The sequence below is a fragment of the Anolis carolinensis genome, chromosome 3 (assembly GCF_035594765.1).
Source record: "Anolis carolinensis isolate JA03-04 chromosome 3, rAnoCar3.1.pri, whole genome shotgun sequence".
Classification (NCBI taxonomy): Eukaryota; Metazoa; Chordata; class Lepidosauria; order Squamata; family Dactyloidae; genus Anolis; species Anolis carolinensis.
The window spans coordinates 62,694,659-62,713,703 of record NC_085843.1 but is presented as its reverse complement, the minus strand read 5'-3'; the positions used below and the strand labels follow the sequence as shown (position 1 = coordinate 62,713,703).

Here is a 19,045-nt window from a genome sequence, read left to right as displayed (position 1 = left end):
ACTGTTTCTTTTTAATAGTTTCAGTATTTAATCCTATTTTTGATGTTCATGTGTTTTTTTAGTTTTAAAATTATATATTGTATTGTTTTGGGGTCTATTTTTAGAGAATTAAAGTGGGATAGAATCATCATCATCATCATTATCATCATCATCATCATTATTTCTTAACCTCTACTTTGTGTGGATGAACACAGTACAGTCAATTTTAGTAATAGTTAATATTCTTACATGTCATGGAGCCAAATCCCAGGGCTGGATTTCCAAGCCCTGAATCTGGCTTCATAACATAAAACAACCCTGCAAGCACCTGGCGGGAGAAGATAAAATGAGCCTGGGAACTCAGGGTTGAAAGTATAAACAATTATAATTGATGTAGTGTGTGGGAATAGTAGTAATGTGATCCGGAGGGTGGGGTTTGATGATGATATTTGCGTGTGCTATTACGTTGCATCAGAAGTGATAAAATTGAATGTATGTAAACATTAGGTCATTCTCGACTTAAATGTCACGCTCACTTCAAAGGATCAGTCTGAACGCAGTTCAAAGATAGCTGCTCTCAAATCCAATCTTTATTGAAGAATACATGACTTTGGAAAAGTCGAGAATGACCGAATGGGCGTCGGGGTGGAAAGACCACTGGGGCCAGGGATCGGGTCCAGTGGATTAGCAGACGAAGGCGGAGAGGAGCAGGAGATCCAGGAAGAGGAGGAGAATGTGCTGTACGACGAGGGAAGACGAGATGCGGGGGCTACAGCGAGGCCCGTATGCGGATGGGTGGAAGGGCCGACAGCGGCGGCAGAATTTCGGGAGCCGCGCAGAATGACTACTGGAGTGGGGCGCGGCGTGTTCAGAGGGGCCGTCCAAGGAAACCCGATGCAACCCTTCCCCCTGCCTCCCAGACAGCACCAACGGGCCGCAGAATGGATGCCAAGGAGGGAAGATCTCAAACTAGAATACGGAGGGGAATCAGCTGAATTGAACTTTTTTCTAATTAGCATCAGAGGATACATGGAAGACAATGCACACACATTCCCCTCCGAAGCAAGCAGGGTTCGAGCCATCGGCAACACACTAAAGAGAGGAGCTGCAAGCTGGTATGTGCAACTACATGCCAGACGCGACCCATGCCTGAGGTCAGTGCTCCGCTTCCTCGCCGCACTGGAAAACCGGTTCAGAGACCGGCTAGAGCAATTGAGGGCTCGAGACCAGCTTAAAGGAATAAAGCAGAGGGACAAAACGGTGCCCGAGTACGCAGAGGAATTCCTCCACCTCGCGGAAAGGGTACCAGAGTGGTCTGAAGTGACCAAAGTGGAAATATTTAAAGAGGGACTACGCCCCGAGGTTTTCAGCTGGGCAGCGCACAGAGATGACCCCGAAACGCTCCAGGGATGGATTCAACTAGCGGGGCGCGTTGAGTCCACCCTGGCCCAAGTGAAGCGCTTCAGAAGCAGCGGCGGCCAGCAAAGACCGGTGGCAAGAGGCCGAGGAGAAACGAGGAAGCAGGAAAGGTTCGGAGGGAGGCCGGGGATTCCCTCCAGAGGAGACGACAACAAACCTAAACCGGGATGCTTTGTGTGTGGGAAGACGGGCCATCGAGCAGCAGAATGTTGGACACGGAAGGGGGAGCCACCAAAACCCTCAAAACCCAAGCCAGCAACCGGGAGGCGTGCGGAGGAGGAGGTGCAAGCCCCAGAATCTTCGGAAAAACTGGTGAGTCGGGACAAACGCATGATAGTAGTGCCAATCTGCATCTCGGGGCTAGAGAATCGGGCCACCTGCAAGGCATTCGTGGATTGTGGTTGTTCTAGGAACATTATAACTCCGGAACTAGCAGGAGCGCTGAAGTGCCAGCAGATGGCACTTGACTCCCCAATTGCATTTTCGCAGCTGGATGGATCAGTTGCTGCTGGGGAAGTATCGACAAAGGAAATACGGGGGGTCCCATGTAAAATAGGCAAATGGGAAGGAAGAATATCCTTTGTGATAGCCCCTATTGCCGCATACCACGTAATATTAGGGATACCATGGCTCGAACAGGCTAATCCTGAAGTAGATTGGAGAGGAAAGAGCCTAGCATTTAAAGAACAGCAGACGCAATGGGAGATAAGCAAAATTGCAGAAGAGGAGGACGAGGGAGATGAAGCAGGTGAAATAGACCCACAGCTATTGCCACCTGAATACAGAGACTTTGTGGATGTTTTCAATCAGAAAGAAGCAAGTAAATTACCTCCCAAAAGGAATATAGAAGTAGAAATTGAAATAACCCCAGGAGCAAACTTACCAAAACCAAAAGTGTATCCCATGTCTGTGCAGGAGAAGGAGGAATTGAGGAAATATATTGATAAAAACCTGGCGCGAGGCTTCATTAAGCCATCCAATTCTCCTCTCGGGGCCCCAGTGTTATTTAGGAGAAAGAAAGACAACTCCCTAAGATTGTGCATTGATTATCGAAATTTAAATGCAATTACTAAGGACAATAAATACCCTATGCCCTTAGTAAAGGATTTAATTACCGTATTGAAGAAAGGGAGCATATTTACTAAACTGGATTTAATTGAAGCATATCATAAATTAAGAATCAAACCGGAGGATACTTGAAAAACTGCATTTTCCTGCGCATTCGGCCATTTTGAATATAAAATTTTGCCTTTCGGTTTAAAAAACGGAGGCGGTTGCTTTATGCAGCTTATAAATGAAATACTACACCCATTGTTGTACAGAGGGGTATTCATATTCCTTGATGATATCTTGATTGTGAGTGAAGATAAGGAAAAGCACGTGAAATTGGTCCGGGAAGTGTTGCAGAGACTAAGAGAAGCAAAGCTGTACGCAAAACTGTCCAAATGTGAATTTAATAAAACTCAAATTGACTTTCTGGGGTATCGGATATCTCCAGAAGGGTTAGCTATGGATCCAGCTAAAGTATCAGATGTAAAAGAATGGGGAGTGCCTCAAACAAGGAGGCAATTGCAATCATTTCTGGGGTTTGCAAATTTTTATAGATCCTTCATAAAAGGCTTCGCGCAAATAACCGCACCCCTTACTGAACTTTTAAAAACAAAAGGGAAAGGGGAGACAGCGAAAGTAAAAGCTCCTGGCGCCAAACTGAGTTGGACGCCAGAATGCCAAAAGGCATTTGAAACCCTAAAAGAATGCTTCACAGAAGGACCCATCCTAAAACATCCAGATATCAGAAGCCCTTTCATAATCCATTGCGATGCCTCAGACTGTGCGTACGGGGCAGTACTATTGCAAAAAGATCAAAATGGGAACTTAAAACCCTGTGGATATTTGTCCCGGAAGTTCAGCGAAACTGAAAAATGTTGGCCAATATGGGAAAAAGAGGCATTAGCCATATTAAAAGCCTTAGAATGCTGGCGACACTTCCTCGAAGGAAGCGGAATCCCATTTGAAATTTGGTCTGACCATAAGAACCTCCAGTATTTAAAGTCTCCTCGAAAATTGTCCCCCAAACAAATTAGATGGGCGCAATACTTCAGCAGGTTCGATTTCCAATTAAAATTTTTTCAAGGGAAGCAGAATGTATTGGCAGATGCTCTTTCACGCATGCCTCAACACGAAGGCTTAACCACAGCAAAAGAGGGGACAATATTCTCCGATAAACAATGGGGCTTAGCTGTCAGGACAAGAGCGCAAACCCAAAAGGAGAACACGGCTATTGTTGAACTCGACGGGGAAGATAATTGGGGAAACGAACTGAAACAGTCTTATGAAGGAGATCAGTGGATCGCATCCAACGCAGAAAAGGGGGAGCAGAAGGGGGGATTTTGGTTTGTTAACAAGAAACTGTATATCCCAGCAATATTAAGGATTAAGATTTTGCATCGTTTTCACAATAACCAGAGCGCTGGTCATACAGGAATTACAAAAACAATGAAGGCAATAGCAAAACATTGTTGGTGGCCAGGAATGAGGAAGGACATAAAGAATCATGTTGTTCAATGTGATGATTGTGCCAGAAATAAATCGAGAGGAGGGAAGCCTATGGGATTATTACAAACAGTAGCGGAACCTACCAGACCTTGGGAATGTGTAGCTATGGACTTTGTGGGGGAACTGCCGGTTAGCAAAGGACATCGTTATATTTGGACAGTATTAGACCTGTTTTCTAAACAGGCCCACTTTATAGCACTGACGAAACTACCATCGGCCGAGAAACTAGCTGAATTGTACATAAACCATATTTACAAACTGCATGGATGTCCCAGTAGAGTGGTCAGTGACAGAGGAGTACAATTCACAGCAAAATTTTGGGAAAAATTCTTGGAAATGCTAGGAGCAGAAAGGAGTCTAAGTTCTGCTTTTCACCCCATGACAAACGGGGCAGTAGAACGTACTCAGCAGACACTTGGGCAGTTCCTTCGAATGTACTCTAACATGAGACAAAATGACTGGTCTAGGTGGTTGGCTTTTGCAGAACTAGCTTTTAATTCGACTATACATTCAGCAACAAATAAAACCCCCTTTGAAGTAGTTTACGGGTATGAAATACAGCCTTTGCCCCAGTTGCCAAGATGGACAGAGAATGAGGAAACAGAGGCAGGAAAATGGAAAACGCAAATGCTAGAATGCTGGAGTCAAGTGACTGCATCCTTAAAGGAAGCACACAAAAAGTATAAAGCGTTCGCAGACAGAAAGAGGGTGGAAGGCGATAAATTGGATAAAGGAGATCTAGTGTGGTTAAGTACCCAAAACATCAAATTGGGGCTACCTTCGAGAAAGTTGGGCCCCAAATATATTGGACCATTCAGAATACAGGGTGTTATCAATGAAGTAACTTTCCAGTTGGCATTGCCAAAAAGTTTAGGGAAAATACACCCAGTATTCCATCGCAGCTTACTGAAAAAGTATATGGGGACTTTGGACAAAATGGACACATAGAGTTATTGTTTGATTTGTTTCAGGACTATGATGAAAGAAGAACCGGAGAGGAGGACGAAGAAAACGAGGGCGCCATGTCATGGAGCCAAATCCCAGGGCTGGATTTCCAAGCCCTGAATCTGGCTTCATAACATAAAACAACCCTGCAAGCACCTGGCGGGAGAAGATAAAATGAGCCTGGGAACTCAGGGTTGAAAGTATAAACAATTATAATTGATGTAGTGTGTGGGAATAGTAGTAATGTGATCCGGAGGGTGGGGTTTGATGATGATATTTGCGTGTGCTATTACGTTGCATCAGAAGTGATAAAATTGAATGTATGTAAACATTAGGTCATTCTCGACTTTTCCAAAGTCATGTATTCTTCAATAAAGATTGGATTTGAGAGCAGCTATCTTTGAACTGCGTTCAGACTGATCCTTTGAAGTGAGCGTGACACTTACAGTTCTTCATTTGCCAGTCATTGGTACTGTATTTTATACTGTATAATTACAATCACACTGGCTGTGAGAATAACCACAGCTCATTGTAATTATCTAGTGCAGAATATAAATGTACATTGTTTGAACATTAGCAACAGTAGCACCAATGCCTACAAATTGTAACAAGCAAGAAAACATTAATCTTTGGGAAAAAATATCAAGAACTTACTGGACAAAACTGCACAACAGAGAGAACTTGTTTAAAACTGGCTACAAATCCCATAACAGATAAAGTATTCAGGGAATATGACAGTCTGTATCTTGCAGACTGATGGTATCTATCAAAGTTATGCAAATCAGTGGGGAATAATTTATCAATTCACACAGAAACCCAGTTCTTGCCATATAAATGAGTCCAACTAAGATGCTATTTCTAGGTAGCATAAAGACTGAACATCCTCGCCCCTCTATGCTTTCTTATTTGCATTGAATGCATCAGCAGCACTTGCTAATAAGCCCACAGTCATGATTTGCAGACAAAGAGGATATTTTCAGAGGAAATCTCATTTTATTTGCAACTCCTGTATTTACCCATATTTCTTTTAGAACAAACATTTTGAGAAGAGAAGTGAAATATCTAAAAATATAATTATTTTTATAATAGCATTTATTTTTATGTTTGGGGGAATAATGGTCTTGCATATTAAAATTCTTCTTTATTTCCTGCCAACCAACCACTGAAGGACACTCTACGTTGTTTATTTTGGTCAGCTGGCAGTGGGGAAAAACAGCAATGTTCATCACTTGTCCATTCCTTTCACCAGCCATGGCAAACTGGGTCTGAAAACATTGGTTGCCAGAAGACATAGGGAGCTCACCCACAACTGTAAGGCTATCATTTGTTTTTAATAAGAAAAAAGAAATGTACATAATGTCTGTGTCAGCCTCACATAACCCAAATCAAAATTATTTTTTTCAGAGTTATTTATTATATTTTTAAATACAGTAGAGTCTCACTTATCCAAGCTAAACAGGCCAGCAGAACCTTGGATAAGCGAATATCTTGGATAATAAGGAGGGATTAAGGAAAAGCCTATTAAACATCAAATTAGGTTATGATTTTAGAAATTAAACACCAAAACATCATGTTATACAACAAATTTGACAAAAAAAGTAATTCAATACACAGTAATACTATATAGTAATTACTGTATTTATGAATTTAGCACCAAAATATCACGATATATTGAAAACATTGACTACAAAAATGCATTGGATAATCCAGAACCTTGGATAAGTGAGACTCTACTGTATATAGCATTGTCCAAATGATTTTTATTATTTTCATTAAACTAGGAATACAATGTAAATTTTAGTTGCATGCAGCAATAACATTGGAACTTCTATAATATTTGCAAGCTATTAAAAGGTTGCTAACATTTTAACATATTATTTAATGTTTAAGGGACCCACTTGCTATCAGGCAAGCTGACACCTGGCCAGTCCGCCACTGTTTCCCAGCCTCAGGTGCCACTTGTCATGATGTTTCAGAGGGTCCTCAACCTTCCACAGGGAATTAGGCTGTAGGGGTGATGGTGGATGAATTGAAGGATGCTTTCATTCTTTTGGCTATTATATTCCTTCTGTGGAGTAAAGGAGCCATTCTGTCTCTGGAAAGTCAGTTCGGCACACAACCAAACTAGGGAGGGGAGAGACTAAGGATGTGAACCTAGTACAATTATCTCCAGACTAAGTAAACACTTTATTGTATAGTCTGCAATGTGAACTAAGAGGCAAGATAATGTCAGATGTTTGATCTCTGTGGACTCTGGTTGTTTAAATTTAAGAGAAAATCTACCCTTACAAAGGGAATTCATTTTACCTCACATTTAAAATAACACTTTCAAAACATCAGAGAAGGAGAAACTGCTGTACTTCCAAGATCTACCTTCATTGCAAGAGACTCTACTTGATTTTCAGTTATTACTCCTTCCCTGCGGCACTAAGGCCATCCCTTTATAACAGTGGTTTCCAACCTTTTTTGATCAGGGACCACTTTGACCAGAGACGACTCTCCAACATTAGTTCCAAAATGGTTACAAATCTATTTTTGGTTGATTTGGTTTTGTTATTTTGGGTGCTGATTCAGAAAATTGCATTGGATAGACCACACCAGCTCTGGTTTCTGATACAAAACATATATTATCTATTAGTCGCCATCTGTTCATCCACAGAAAACCATATTTAATAATCTAGGGTTGGTGTGGTCTAGCCAATGCAAAATTGGATTATGATCTCATGTTACAGAAAATTTACAGGGTTAATTCTTTTTCTTAGATTAAGAGGGGTAGAGAAAACATGTGAGTTTTTTTTTTGTAATTTTAAGTCTAAAACGTAGGCAATGTAGACTATGATAGGACTACAGCAGATGAAAAAGTCTGTGGTAACAATCTCAGATGTTCTAAAAACTATTTCTTTCCAAATTGATATCCATTTTTCAAATAGCATTATTACTGCATAAGCACCTATTTTGTATGATTACTTGTGCAGAGGTTAGAAAGTTCTAATTAACTACTCAGAAGTCAGTTAGGCCAATAAGCTTCCTATTTCCCTTTTCCTTATTTGTTCATATTCATGTTCCTATTAATGAGTATGATGCATTAGTTTCATTCAGTACGGGCAACATCCTAATTTTTATTTTCTCTCTTTGGGAAATGGGCCAGAAGATGTACACAAAAGATGAATAAAGGCAGATACTGAAAGCCCATTTGACTGTGGCAGCAAAACTAAGCTGGCTCCTTAAATAAGGAGCTACTCAGTATATGTAGATATGCACTGCAGAAAAGGAGGCTAATATGAGTGAACACTTCATGGCTACACTTGCCTGTGGCCAGGGGAGCTTTCGCACAACTAAGACTTGTGCGCCAGCTGCGCCCGTTCCTTGGGAGGTCTGACTTGGCCACGGTGGTCCACGCTCTGGTTACATCCCGTTTGGACTACTGCAACGCTCTCTACGTGGGGTTGCCTCTGAAGACGGCCCGGAAGCTCCAACTAGTACAACGGGCGGCAGCCAGACTAATAACTGGGGCGGCTTACAGGGAGCGTACTACCCCCTTGTTAAGCCAGCTCCACTGGTTGCCGATATGCTACCGAGCCCAATTCAAAGTGCTGGTTTTGACCTATAAAGCCCTAAACGGTTCTGGCCCAATCTACTTGTCCGAACGTATCTCCTCCTATGAGCCAGGAAGATCCCTGAGGTCATCTGGAGAGGCCCTGCTCTCAGTCCCGCCTGCCTCACAGGCGCGGCTGGTGGGAACGAGGGACAGGGCCTTCTCGGTGGTGGCTCCCCGGCTATGGAACACCCTCCCCAGAGATATACGGCAAGCCCCAACCCTTTTGAGTTTTAGAAAAGCCTTAAAAACATGGCTTTGTGCCCAGGCTTTTAATGAATAAATGATAAAGACGACCCAGATTGTTATATGGATAAAGTTGGAGGATATTGGACGAACGGATTTTAAACACGTTTTATGTTTTATATTTTATACTGTATTTAATTGGTTGTATTTTTTATATGTTGTTGTTTTTAATGATGTATCGGCATCGAATTGTTGCCAATTGTACGCCGCCCTGAGTCCCTCCGGGTGAGAAGGGCGGGATAGAAATATTTGAAATAAATAAATAAATAAATAAACAGTATGTAGTTGTATACAGCCATACTTCAATCTTACTGAAGCCAAGAAGACATCATAACTGGTTATCCATCTCAACTTTTCTGAGCATCTCATAAGGAGTAACAACCCTCTCCATAGCACATTAATCTATGTAAGTAGTCCTGGGGCATAACTACACTGTAAAATTAATGCAGTATGACACCAATTTAACTACCATGAATCAATGTTGTGGAAGTCTCAGTGTTTGGTGAGGTGCCAGCACCCTTTAGCAGAGAAGACTAAAGGCACTGTAAAACTGCAACTCCTATAGTTCCATAGCATTGAGCCATGACAGTGAAAATAGTGTCAAACTGCATTAATTCTAGTGTAGATGCACTCCTAGTGTCTGTCTCTTTTTTATTTCCATCAAACAACATAAGAAAGAGAACTCTATACAGTAACTACATCAACTATGCAGTGTAAGTCTTCTTTCAAATTGGATCTTATAGAAAGAATTAGATGAACAGACAAAATTGCTTTAATACAACTGAGGAAGAGAAAAATGCAAAAAGTTCAAAGACATCCAATGTCAATCAGAAGAAAATACAAACCATACTAAGAATGTCACAGAATTTCCAAAATGCTGGATCCAAACTGTATATTATTCATTGACCTTAGACTATTTGCAAGTGATAAAGAAATGTACTCTAAAGATGCAGGATGGGAAGGTGAGGGTGAAATGTCTAGTAGCCACAAAAACTGCGTAGTATTAGAATAAACAAGCCATCATGTTACATGAACATCACCTACATATACTTTACACAGACCCTTGTTGCTACATAATTGCCACTAGATAATTTTCCTTGATAGTGCTTGCAATGCCTCATTTAAAGCATCACATTAAATCACAATCATTAGATTATAGACTGTTCAGCAACAGTCTGAGCAACATCCCTTTATGCAAGTGTGCTTGCAGTTTCCAGGGGAAGGGTGAAGACTATTTTCAGTCCTTCTAGGCTTTGAGTCAACAAAGACCATCCATTTCACAGAAATGGTCTCTACCTATAGCTATAGTTTATTAGCCAACATTATATACGCAAAATACATGAACTTCATAATGTGTAGGGGGAAATATATGTGTATTTTGCTACATGTATTCGAAGTGGAAATCTGCCAAAGATTGTCCATTTCATGAACACAAAGAAGGAATGTGGACTATTGTCATACTTAGGTTTTGTTTTTGTTTTGTTTTTTGAAATTGTAATATATATACGTAAATGAAAATAACTAACTCGTACATGGACCTTGGGGAAGGCTTGCCCAAGACCTCTTTTTATTGCCTGTGATACTTTAAAAATCTGGGCCCAGGATAAGATCCCTACGGTGCACAGATCTAGGAACAGGTGTTGGGCTTCCCTGATAGCAGCCCTGCTTTTGAGATTTATTGGGTGTGTGGTCAGGAGCCCAGCAGGTGTAGGAAGCTTAATCAAGAGGCAAGTTTTACAGTGCCGTTGCAAGAACTGAAACTGAGTATACAAAGCAGATGTACAAAATAGCCCAAAGTATTTCACACATTTGTCAAATATGAGAGAATATCCAAAATATTGTTCATAAAGTAACTCTAGTAATCTAAAGATTTAAATATCAACATGACTAGTGAGCCTGAATTTAGCATATAGTTCTACAAGTGTTCCTTTCAGAATAGTATCTTGAAACTCCAATACAAAGTTATAGTGAGAACTGGGTAAGACTACAGATACTTCTGCTCTTAGACATGATTTAACACTCAACTTGCTTAAACAGCCAAAACACAAAGCACACAAATCCAGAGTGAGGAAAAGGAATATCTTTTGATGTCTGAATGTAGAAATGTTTTGGACTTAAGTGATTTCTAGCCACAGGAAAAGCTAAATATTTTGCAATATTTTTCTTTGAAGAAGAAATATATTTGGCAAAACAGCTTTTCAAGTACAAAACAATTACTATGCAATACTTCATTTAGTAAATGTCTGAATATCTGTGCAATATTGTTTAGATTAAATATAAGTATTATTCTAGTTTGGGACACACAACCAACAACACAGATTAGAATCAATATTGCATAATTACAATCAGATGAAGGGGGCCCCTGGTGGCACAGTGTGTTAAAGCACTGAGCTGCTGAATTTGCGGACCGAAAGGTCCCAGTTCAAATCCCAGGAGCGGAATGAGCACCCGCTGTTAGCCCCAGCTCCTGCCAACCTTGCAGTTCGAAAACATGCAAATGTGAGTAGATCAATAGGTACCGCTCCGTCGAAAAAGTAACAGTGCTCCATGCAGTCATGCCAGCCACATGACCTTGGAGGTGTCTATGGACAACGCCGGCCCTTCGGCTTAGAAATGGAGATGAGCACTAACCCCCAGAGTCGGTCACGACTGGACTTAACGTCAGGGGAAACTTTTACCTTTTTATAATCAGATGAAGTACACGTCTATTTACTTTTTGTACTGTTGAACCATTTGGTGTGGGGATATGAAGAATTTCAAAATCATATGCAGTGGGCCCCTTTATCTGTTCCAGGATCTCCTTTGGATACCAAAATTCATGGATACTCAAGTTACATAGTAAAATGGTGTCTCTTATAAAATATAAAATAGCAGAATCAAGGTTTGCATTTTGGATCTTTTAAATATATTTTAAAAGTGTGTGGTGGATTCTTGGATGTAAACTGTAGATATGAAGGGTTGACTGTGGCCCTGTCTACACTGCCATATAGTATGATCAGTGTAGTCTTGTGTAATGCAGGTTAACCCCATTGAACTGCATTATATGAGTCTATACTGCAGCCTAAAATGCAGTCCCATACCTTTTTGACTCAGACATTATGACTTCTGTGCTTTATGACCCCACTTATATGTGCATCGTATTGCAAATATAATGTGGACTCATAACACTTGGAAATGTCCCATTGAGTGTACAAACGTTTACTTCTAATCATATTATCCTATCCAATAGAAGGAAATGTGGGGAAAAACATGTGTTAAATGAGAGGAAATTGTATCAATAGAGCAAAGTAAAAAACATCAATCCTTCAACACCAGGCCGAACTTTTATCCAACTTTTAATTTATATGTTGCTGTATTCTGTAATTCTGTTGTCTTTCCTAACTTGTCTTTCCTTTTTTCTTGTTATCTAATATTTCTGTTTTTCTCTTTTTAAAAAAATGATAATAAAAGTCATGGCATTGATGCATTACATAGTTTGGGGCTTAACCCACTTGTTAAATATTAGTAAAAGAAGAAAATGTTATGTTGAAACTAATATTCATTGTTATTCAATGTGGAAGACAAACTAAAATACTACCTCAAATTTGTGTACACTATCGTATTTGCCTCGGGTAACCTGAACTGCAGATTCTACAAGTAAACAAATGTTCAAAACAAAATAAAAGTATCAATTGTGGTTTAGTTTATTACAACTGCCAACAGGATCTCTCTTATGTATGTGCTGGATCCCATAAGCATTCTAGAACTCAAAGGGGCAGTGAGTTGCTACAGTAGTCTCACTTATCCAACATAAACGGGCCGGCAGAACGTTGGATAAGCGAATATGTTGGATAATAAGGAGAGATTAAGGAGAAGTCTATTAAACATCAAATTAGGTTATGATTTTACAAATTAACCACCAAAACATCATGTTATGCAACAAATCTTGCCGAAAAAGTAGTTCAATATGCAGTAATGCTACATAGTAATTACTGTATTTATGAATTTCGCACCAAAATATCATGATATATTGAAAACATTGACTACAAAAATGCGTTGGATAATCCAGAACGTTGGATAAGCGAGTGTTGGATAAGTGAGACTCTACTGTATTTGGGGGGAAAAAGAAAGAATTTTTTAAAATTAAAAATGATGTTTTTGTTGTATTTGTTCCTTCAAGTTTTTTGCAAAGTATGGTTTCCCCACTGGCTTTTCACTGGCTTTTCTTGACAATATTAGTTTGTGGGGATGAGGGGTTGTCTTTGCAGCTGAGAGAATGCAGCTTGCCCGACACCACCCAGAGGTTTTCCATTGCTGAACAGGGATTCAAACCCCTGGTCTCCTAATCCAACACTAAAAACACTATGTCACACTGGCTTTTAGAAACTTAGAATATATAAGTAGAGGCTAAAAGGTACACAAAGGAAATTAATCAAGAAACCAGAAAAAGCTTGAATATCCAAATCTCCTGCTGTGCTATGACTAGAAGAATTTTCCATCATCATCTTCACGTTCAGAGTTGTGCAGTAATAATTACTATATGTGTTGTTTACTCGTTGCATTTAAGTGTTTAAAACAGTTTTCAACAGAAAGTTTTATCCCTGAAAACATTCCAACAGCCGTGTGAGTAGGACAGAATTTGCAAACCATACTGGAAAGGCTGAGACTATCTAACGAGTTTGTGCCCCAGCTGAGATTTTAACCAGGTACTCACTAGCCTAGGCTCTGAATAATGGGTCACTGTAATTAGCCAAACAAGCAAGAGTTCTGAAGTATAGCAATGAAGAATAAGAAAAGACCTCATACCCAACACAAACCATTCCAGCTAGAGTTCTAATAACAAAAAAGAGCTATAATCTTAAATGTTTATGTGCCTCCAACTGAGAAAGCAAACTCCCCTGTCCCACACCACTGAATCACAAGTAGGAGAGTTTGTAGAAAGTTATTAAAACTACTAAGAAAGAACAAACAATAGCAGCGGGGGAACTTAAAGATAACTGTGTCTATCATACAAATTTTAATTGGTGAGACAGTAGTAACAAACCATGGTCTTTTGTATGAGAAGCAACAAACTCTTGCTAATGGAATACAATACCTAAACAACAATTTGTTAACTGTAATATGCTGAAATGCTCACAGAGACAACTGGTATTAATTTGTTTTCATTTTTATCTTTTTTTAAACATTGATTTAAACAGCAACTCTTTCAATAACCTGTTGTTACTCTGCAGAATTTGAAATTACTCTGCTTAATACTGTGCAATTTTCTCAGTCATATTGGGGAACACAGAAAAACAATACAGCTCTTGATACTGCCGACAGAAATCCATGCCGATCTGATTTTCTAAAAGGATCCATACACAAGACTCTGAGCTTGTATCATAACCACACAAATCTTTCTTTTAGGGTGCAAGCCTTCTATCAACTTACCCTGGAAGGAAATTTCACTCAACTCAGAAAGAATTTACTTCTGACTAGACATGTCAATGATTCCAACATAAATGTCATTGTCACTCTTTCACATGAATCATTACCAAAATGTTCTTTGAAAGATGGGTAGCAGGCACCACAAAACCAAATACACTTTTGGAAAAACGTCATCACTACTAGCACAAGGATTATTTCCCTTTGATGAGCATGTTATAATACACAACAATTAGAAGTGGAAAGTCAACTGTCCCAGCCTGTTCCTCAACAAGAACAGACAGCAAGCCCTGCAAAAATATAAAGGTTAAAAGAAAACTTTTATGTTAGCTCAAGGTAAGGAAAATACATTTCATAAATGAAAACTAATCTTAAACAACGGAATGTACTGTATGTTCTATCAAGTAGAATTAAGCAAAAACAACAAAGAATTCCACAGCACATAACAGCTTGTAAACTTATTGTGGAAGAACTTTAAAACTAGAGACTTTTTTAGAACTGCAATCTAGAGCTTACTGCACCGGCAGGATACTACTTACTCCTGTGATAACATCCCAACACTAATAAACCCAGCTCAAACAGTGACTAATGACCACTAATCCCCATATCTATTCAATGATCTCTCCTTTCTCCATTTATCAGACTTGACACCTCACTTTCCATATGAGAGAGGGGGAAAACTTTAAAGGAAAAGATCAAAATCAAAAATGATCACAAAGGAACCTTTTGGCTATAAAATCAAGAAGAGACATGTGGCAAGTGAGAAGAGAGCTTCATCCTGCTCAAAGTGATTTCAAGACAACTTTAAAAAGCATTTCAAAAACTGATGAAAACTCCATGAGCTGGTGACATTAGAAAGGAACTGAAGGAAAAACAGTGTTACGTTTAACCCATTCACCTATCTTATTGCCACAGAATTAATTTATTTATTTCAAATATTTCTATCCCGCCCTTCTCACCCAGAGGGACTCAGGGCGGCGTACAATTGGCAAAGATTCGATGCCAATACATCATTAAAAACAACAACATATAAAATATATTACAACCAATTAAATATAGTATAAAATATAAAACATAAAACATATGCTTAAAATCCGTTCGTCCAATATCCTCCAACTTTATCCATATAACAATCTGGGTTATAGAACCACAGCAAAGTAACCCCGGTCTCCTGAGTTTCACATGTAGCACATGGGAAGGAGTTCATTCTCCTCTCTAGGCTGTTCTTTTGTCAGCTCTGATAAAGGGAGCAGGTTTCATGGAATTATAACAATTTTTGTGGTTATCAGTTGTTCACTTACCTGGAAGAAAACATCAATGGTTGCAATTGGACTGTTCTGAGTAATGGGATAATATATTCTCAACGCGATTCTAAAAAACTGTCTCTTCCCACTAGCAAATTAAGCCATATAAGGAATAAACTACCTGTTAACTGTGACCTCCCCCTCCCCAGACCTTAAACCCTCTTTAAGCATAAGACAGCTATTTACATCCCAGGGTTGAGAGAAGCTGCTCCCTGCAGTTTCACTATGATCTATTTTAACGACGACTAATTTTGGGGGGTTGACTTGTCTGTCCATTTAATTTAATTAGAGAGTGTTCTACCATGATTATTGATACCTTGGTGAGTACTTCTGCCACGAAGCTACAGAAGCCCTCTATTTCGGCCTAGAACTGTTTTATCTCCTTGTTTTTAACATGTGATGTATGTATTGATTGTATGACTGCTTTTCATGTTTGATTTTACAATGTGTAATTTGTCACTGTTTTTATTATTGTTGTGAGCTGCCCCGAGTCCCCTCGGGGAGATGGGGCGGGATATAAGAATACATTTATTATTATTATTATTATTATTATTATTATTATTAATTATAGTTCTTGAATACATCAAACAAGTACTATTAGACCCTTTGATGCCATCTAGGCTGGCTGATAGGAATAGGGAGGACAACTGGGTGTGGGAATAACAACTTATGCTAGAAGATCAACCCTACACTATTCCTAAGCAGGACAACCAATAGAACATACTCATCACTGTGTTGTCGAAGGCTTTCATGGCCAGAATCATTGAGTTGCTGTGAGTTTTCCAGGCTGTATGGCCATGTTCCAGAAGCATTCTCTCCTGATGTTTCTGCCACATCTATGGCAGGCATCCTCTGAGGTTGTGAGGTTGTTGGAAACCAGGCAAGTGGGATTTATATATCTGTAAAACGTTCAGGGTGGGAGAAAGAACTCTTGTCTGCCTGAGGCAAGTGTGAATGTTTCAACTGACCAGCTTAATTATCACCGAATAGCCTGGCAGCTTCAAGGCTTGGCTGTTTCTTGCCTGGAGGGAATCCTTTGTTGGGAGGTGTTAACTGGCCCTGATTGCCTGGTCCCCGAAACACTGCCTTCCCCATTCAAAGCTATGCCTAGTGAGCACAAACTAATGCTTACAACCTACGTTGGGGAAGGGGGAGGAGGTAATTTCCATCAACAACAAAGCACTTGAACGGGTACATGGCATGGAGATACAGGTGACTGAGAAATGCCAGGAAGACAGAAATGGCAAGTGCCCTACAGACCAGGCATGGGTAAACTTTGGCCCTCCAGGTGTTTTGGGCTACAACTCCCACAATTCCTAACAGCCGACAGGCTGCTGAGAATTGTGGGAGTTGAAGTCCAAAACACCTGGAGGGCCAAAGTTTGCCCATGCCTTCTACAGAGAGACAGAGGATGCATGTATTTGCCCTTAGGCCCTATGTCATCTTCCAGTGGCACCACACACTTCATGGAATATGCAGAGGTGTGTTCCAGCTCCCTTCTCCTGGAGTCCCATCCAAGTGCTAGCCAGGGCATGCAGTTCTGTGACTCTTCTTTCCATTGTCTGCAGCGGAGGGGCGAAAAGACGCGCTTAATTCATTCCTCGTGGAATTTAATGGGAATCAGGAGCGCTTTTGCGTCGCCCAAATGTAGAGGGAGATTGAAGAGCAGCCCCATTGTACAAGGCGAACATTAAAAAAATGTAAAAAAAAGTGTGTGTGTGGGGGGGGGGGAGAACAGAGAGGGGTGGAGAGTCTCCTAATTACCTGCAGAGAGGCATATGAATCCAAAGAGAGAGAAGTGGACAAACTCTGCGATCATGGTCTCCAGGTGGAGCCTGTCCAGAGGCTCATGCCAGGAGGGAGGCTGCTGTGGACCAGGGAGGGAGACTGGGAGGAAGGGAGGCGTTGCCCCGCCGAAATAAGCAAAAGGAAGCCTCCAAACTGTAAATCCACAAAAGGGAATTCGGGGAAAGCGGCGTCCGAAACCCTGGCTGAAGTTGGGCGGCGAAGAAGAGTGCAAAGGAGGCGCCCCAGCAGCCTCGCCAAGACCGGGAAGGGGGGGGGGGGTCCTTATCCCACCCGAGGTCCACGAAGCGGGGGTGGGATAAGAATGCGGCTCCTTCCCGCTCGGCCCGGGCTCTCTCTCGGTCAGGCGAAAGGCTCTCCGCGCCCTCGTCGCCCCCAGAACGAAGGAGTCCTCTCAGGCAGCGTGCGGGAGTGGAGACCCGCCGGCGAAGGAGGAGGAAGAGGGGGAGGCGGCGGCAGCCCGGGTCCCATCACCGGAGGCGGCGCGGAGCCGCTTCCCATCCCCGGCCGCCGGCATCGCCTTCCTTGCCGGCCTGCGTCCCTCCCTCTCTCCCCAAACCGGAACGGACACAAAAGCCACGGAGCCTCCCTGTGCCTCTCGGTGCGTCTCTGTGGAGGAGGAGGAGGGAGTGTGCGGGCAAAACTTCCAGCCGCCTCCTCCTCCTCCTCCTCTTTCTCCTCCGCAAGGCAGGCAGCCCCTGGTGGACGAAGAGCGCCACTGCCCTTCGCTCGCCGCCTGGGGAGACTGGAGGGGAAGCGCCGGGCGCTGAAGTTGGCGGGCCACGCGGAGGTTGAGTTTCTTCTTCTTCTTCTCCTTCTTCCCCTCTTCCACCTCCTCCCTCTTCGCCTCTTCCTTCTTTTCCTTCTTTCTTCTTCCTTCCTTCTTCCTCTTCTTGCCCCCTCCAAGAGACGCCTCCGAGAAGCCCACTCTTCCCCTCTGCACATTTCACAAAGCAGTCCCAGAGTTGCAAACATCCGACTGACAAATGATTCTGGGTTAAGAACAGGGCTGAGACCATAGGAAGTGAGAGAAATCTACCCCTCTGGAAAGGGAATCCACTCCTGGAAGACGGAGCGTAAGGAAAGCAATGCCTTGGCAGAAGTGCCAACGTCCTTTGGAAACTATAAATTACCTTGGATCCTCTATTGATCAATGGCTGACCTTGTGATTGCAAAAATAAAACTCAGCCCGAGGGCTTTGGATGAGAAACGGAGCGTAAGGAAAGCAATGCCTTGGCAGGAGTGCCAACATCCTTTGGAAACTATAAATTTCCTTGGACCCTATTGATCAATGGCTGACCGTGTGATTGCAAAAATAAAACTCAACCCGAGGGCTTTGGATTAGAAACGGAGTGGACGCCAAGCAATGCCTTGGCAGGAATGCCAACGTCCTTTGGAAACTGTAAATTGCCTTGGATCCTCTATTGATCAATGGCTGACCTTGTGATTGCAAAAATAAAACTCAGCCCAAGGGCCTTGGATTAGAAATGGAGCGTAAGGAAAGCAATGCCTTGGCAGGAGTGCCAATGTCCTTTGGAAACTATAAATTGCCTTGGATCCTCTATTGATCAATGGCTCACCTTGTGATTGCAAAAATATAACTCAGGCAGAGGGCTTTGGATGAGAAACGGAGCGTAAGGAAAGCAATGCCTTGGCAGGAGTGCCAACGTCCTTTGGAAACTATAAATTGCCTTGGATCCTCTATTGATCAATGGCTGAACTTGTGGTTGCAAAAATAAAACTCAGCCCAAGGGCTTTGGATTAGAAATGGAGCGTAAGGAAAGCAATGCCT

The 19,045-nt window shown here is 41.6% G+C and overlaps 1 protein-coding gene across 3 annotated transcripts in view; it reads right to left on the bottom strand.

Annotated features, from left to right (window-relative positions):
- The window catches only part of robo1 (roundabout guidance receptor 1), a 922,568-nt gene that overhangs the window by 399,165 nt on the left and 504,358 nt on the right, over positions 1–19,045 (bottom strand). Inside the window, exon 1 of one of the 3 annotated variants that reach the window (XM_062974988.1) lies at positions 17,212–17,861. The exons of the other annotated variants lie outside the window; for them this stretch is intronic. Coding sequence (XP_062831058.1) covers positions 17,212–17,266 — 55 coding nt within the window. The 5' untranslated portion in view covers positions 17,267–17,861. Of the gene's footprint in view, positions 1–17,211; positions 17,862–19,045 lie in introns of those variants that run through there. 3 annotated transcript variants of the gene reach the window in all.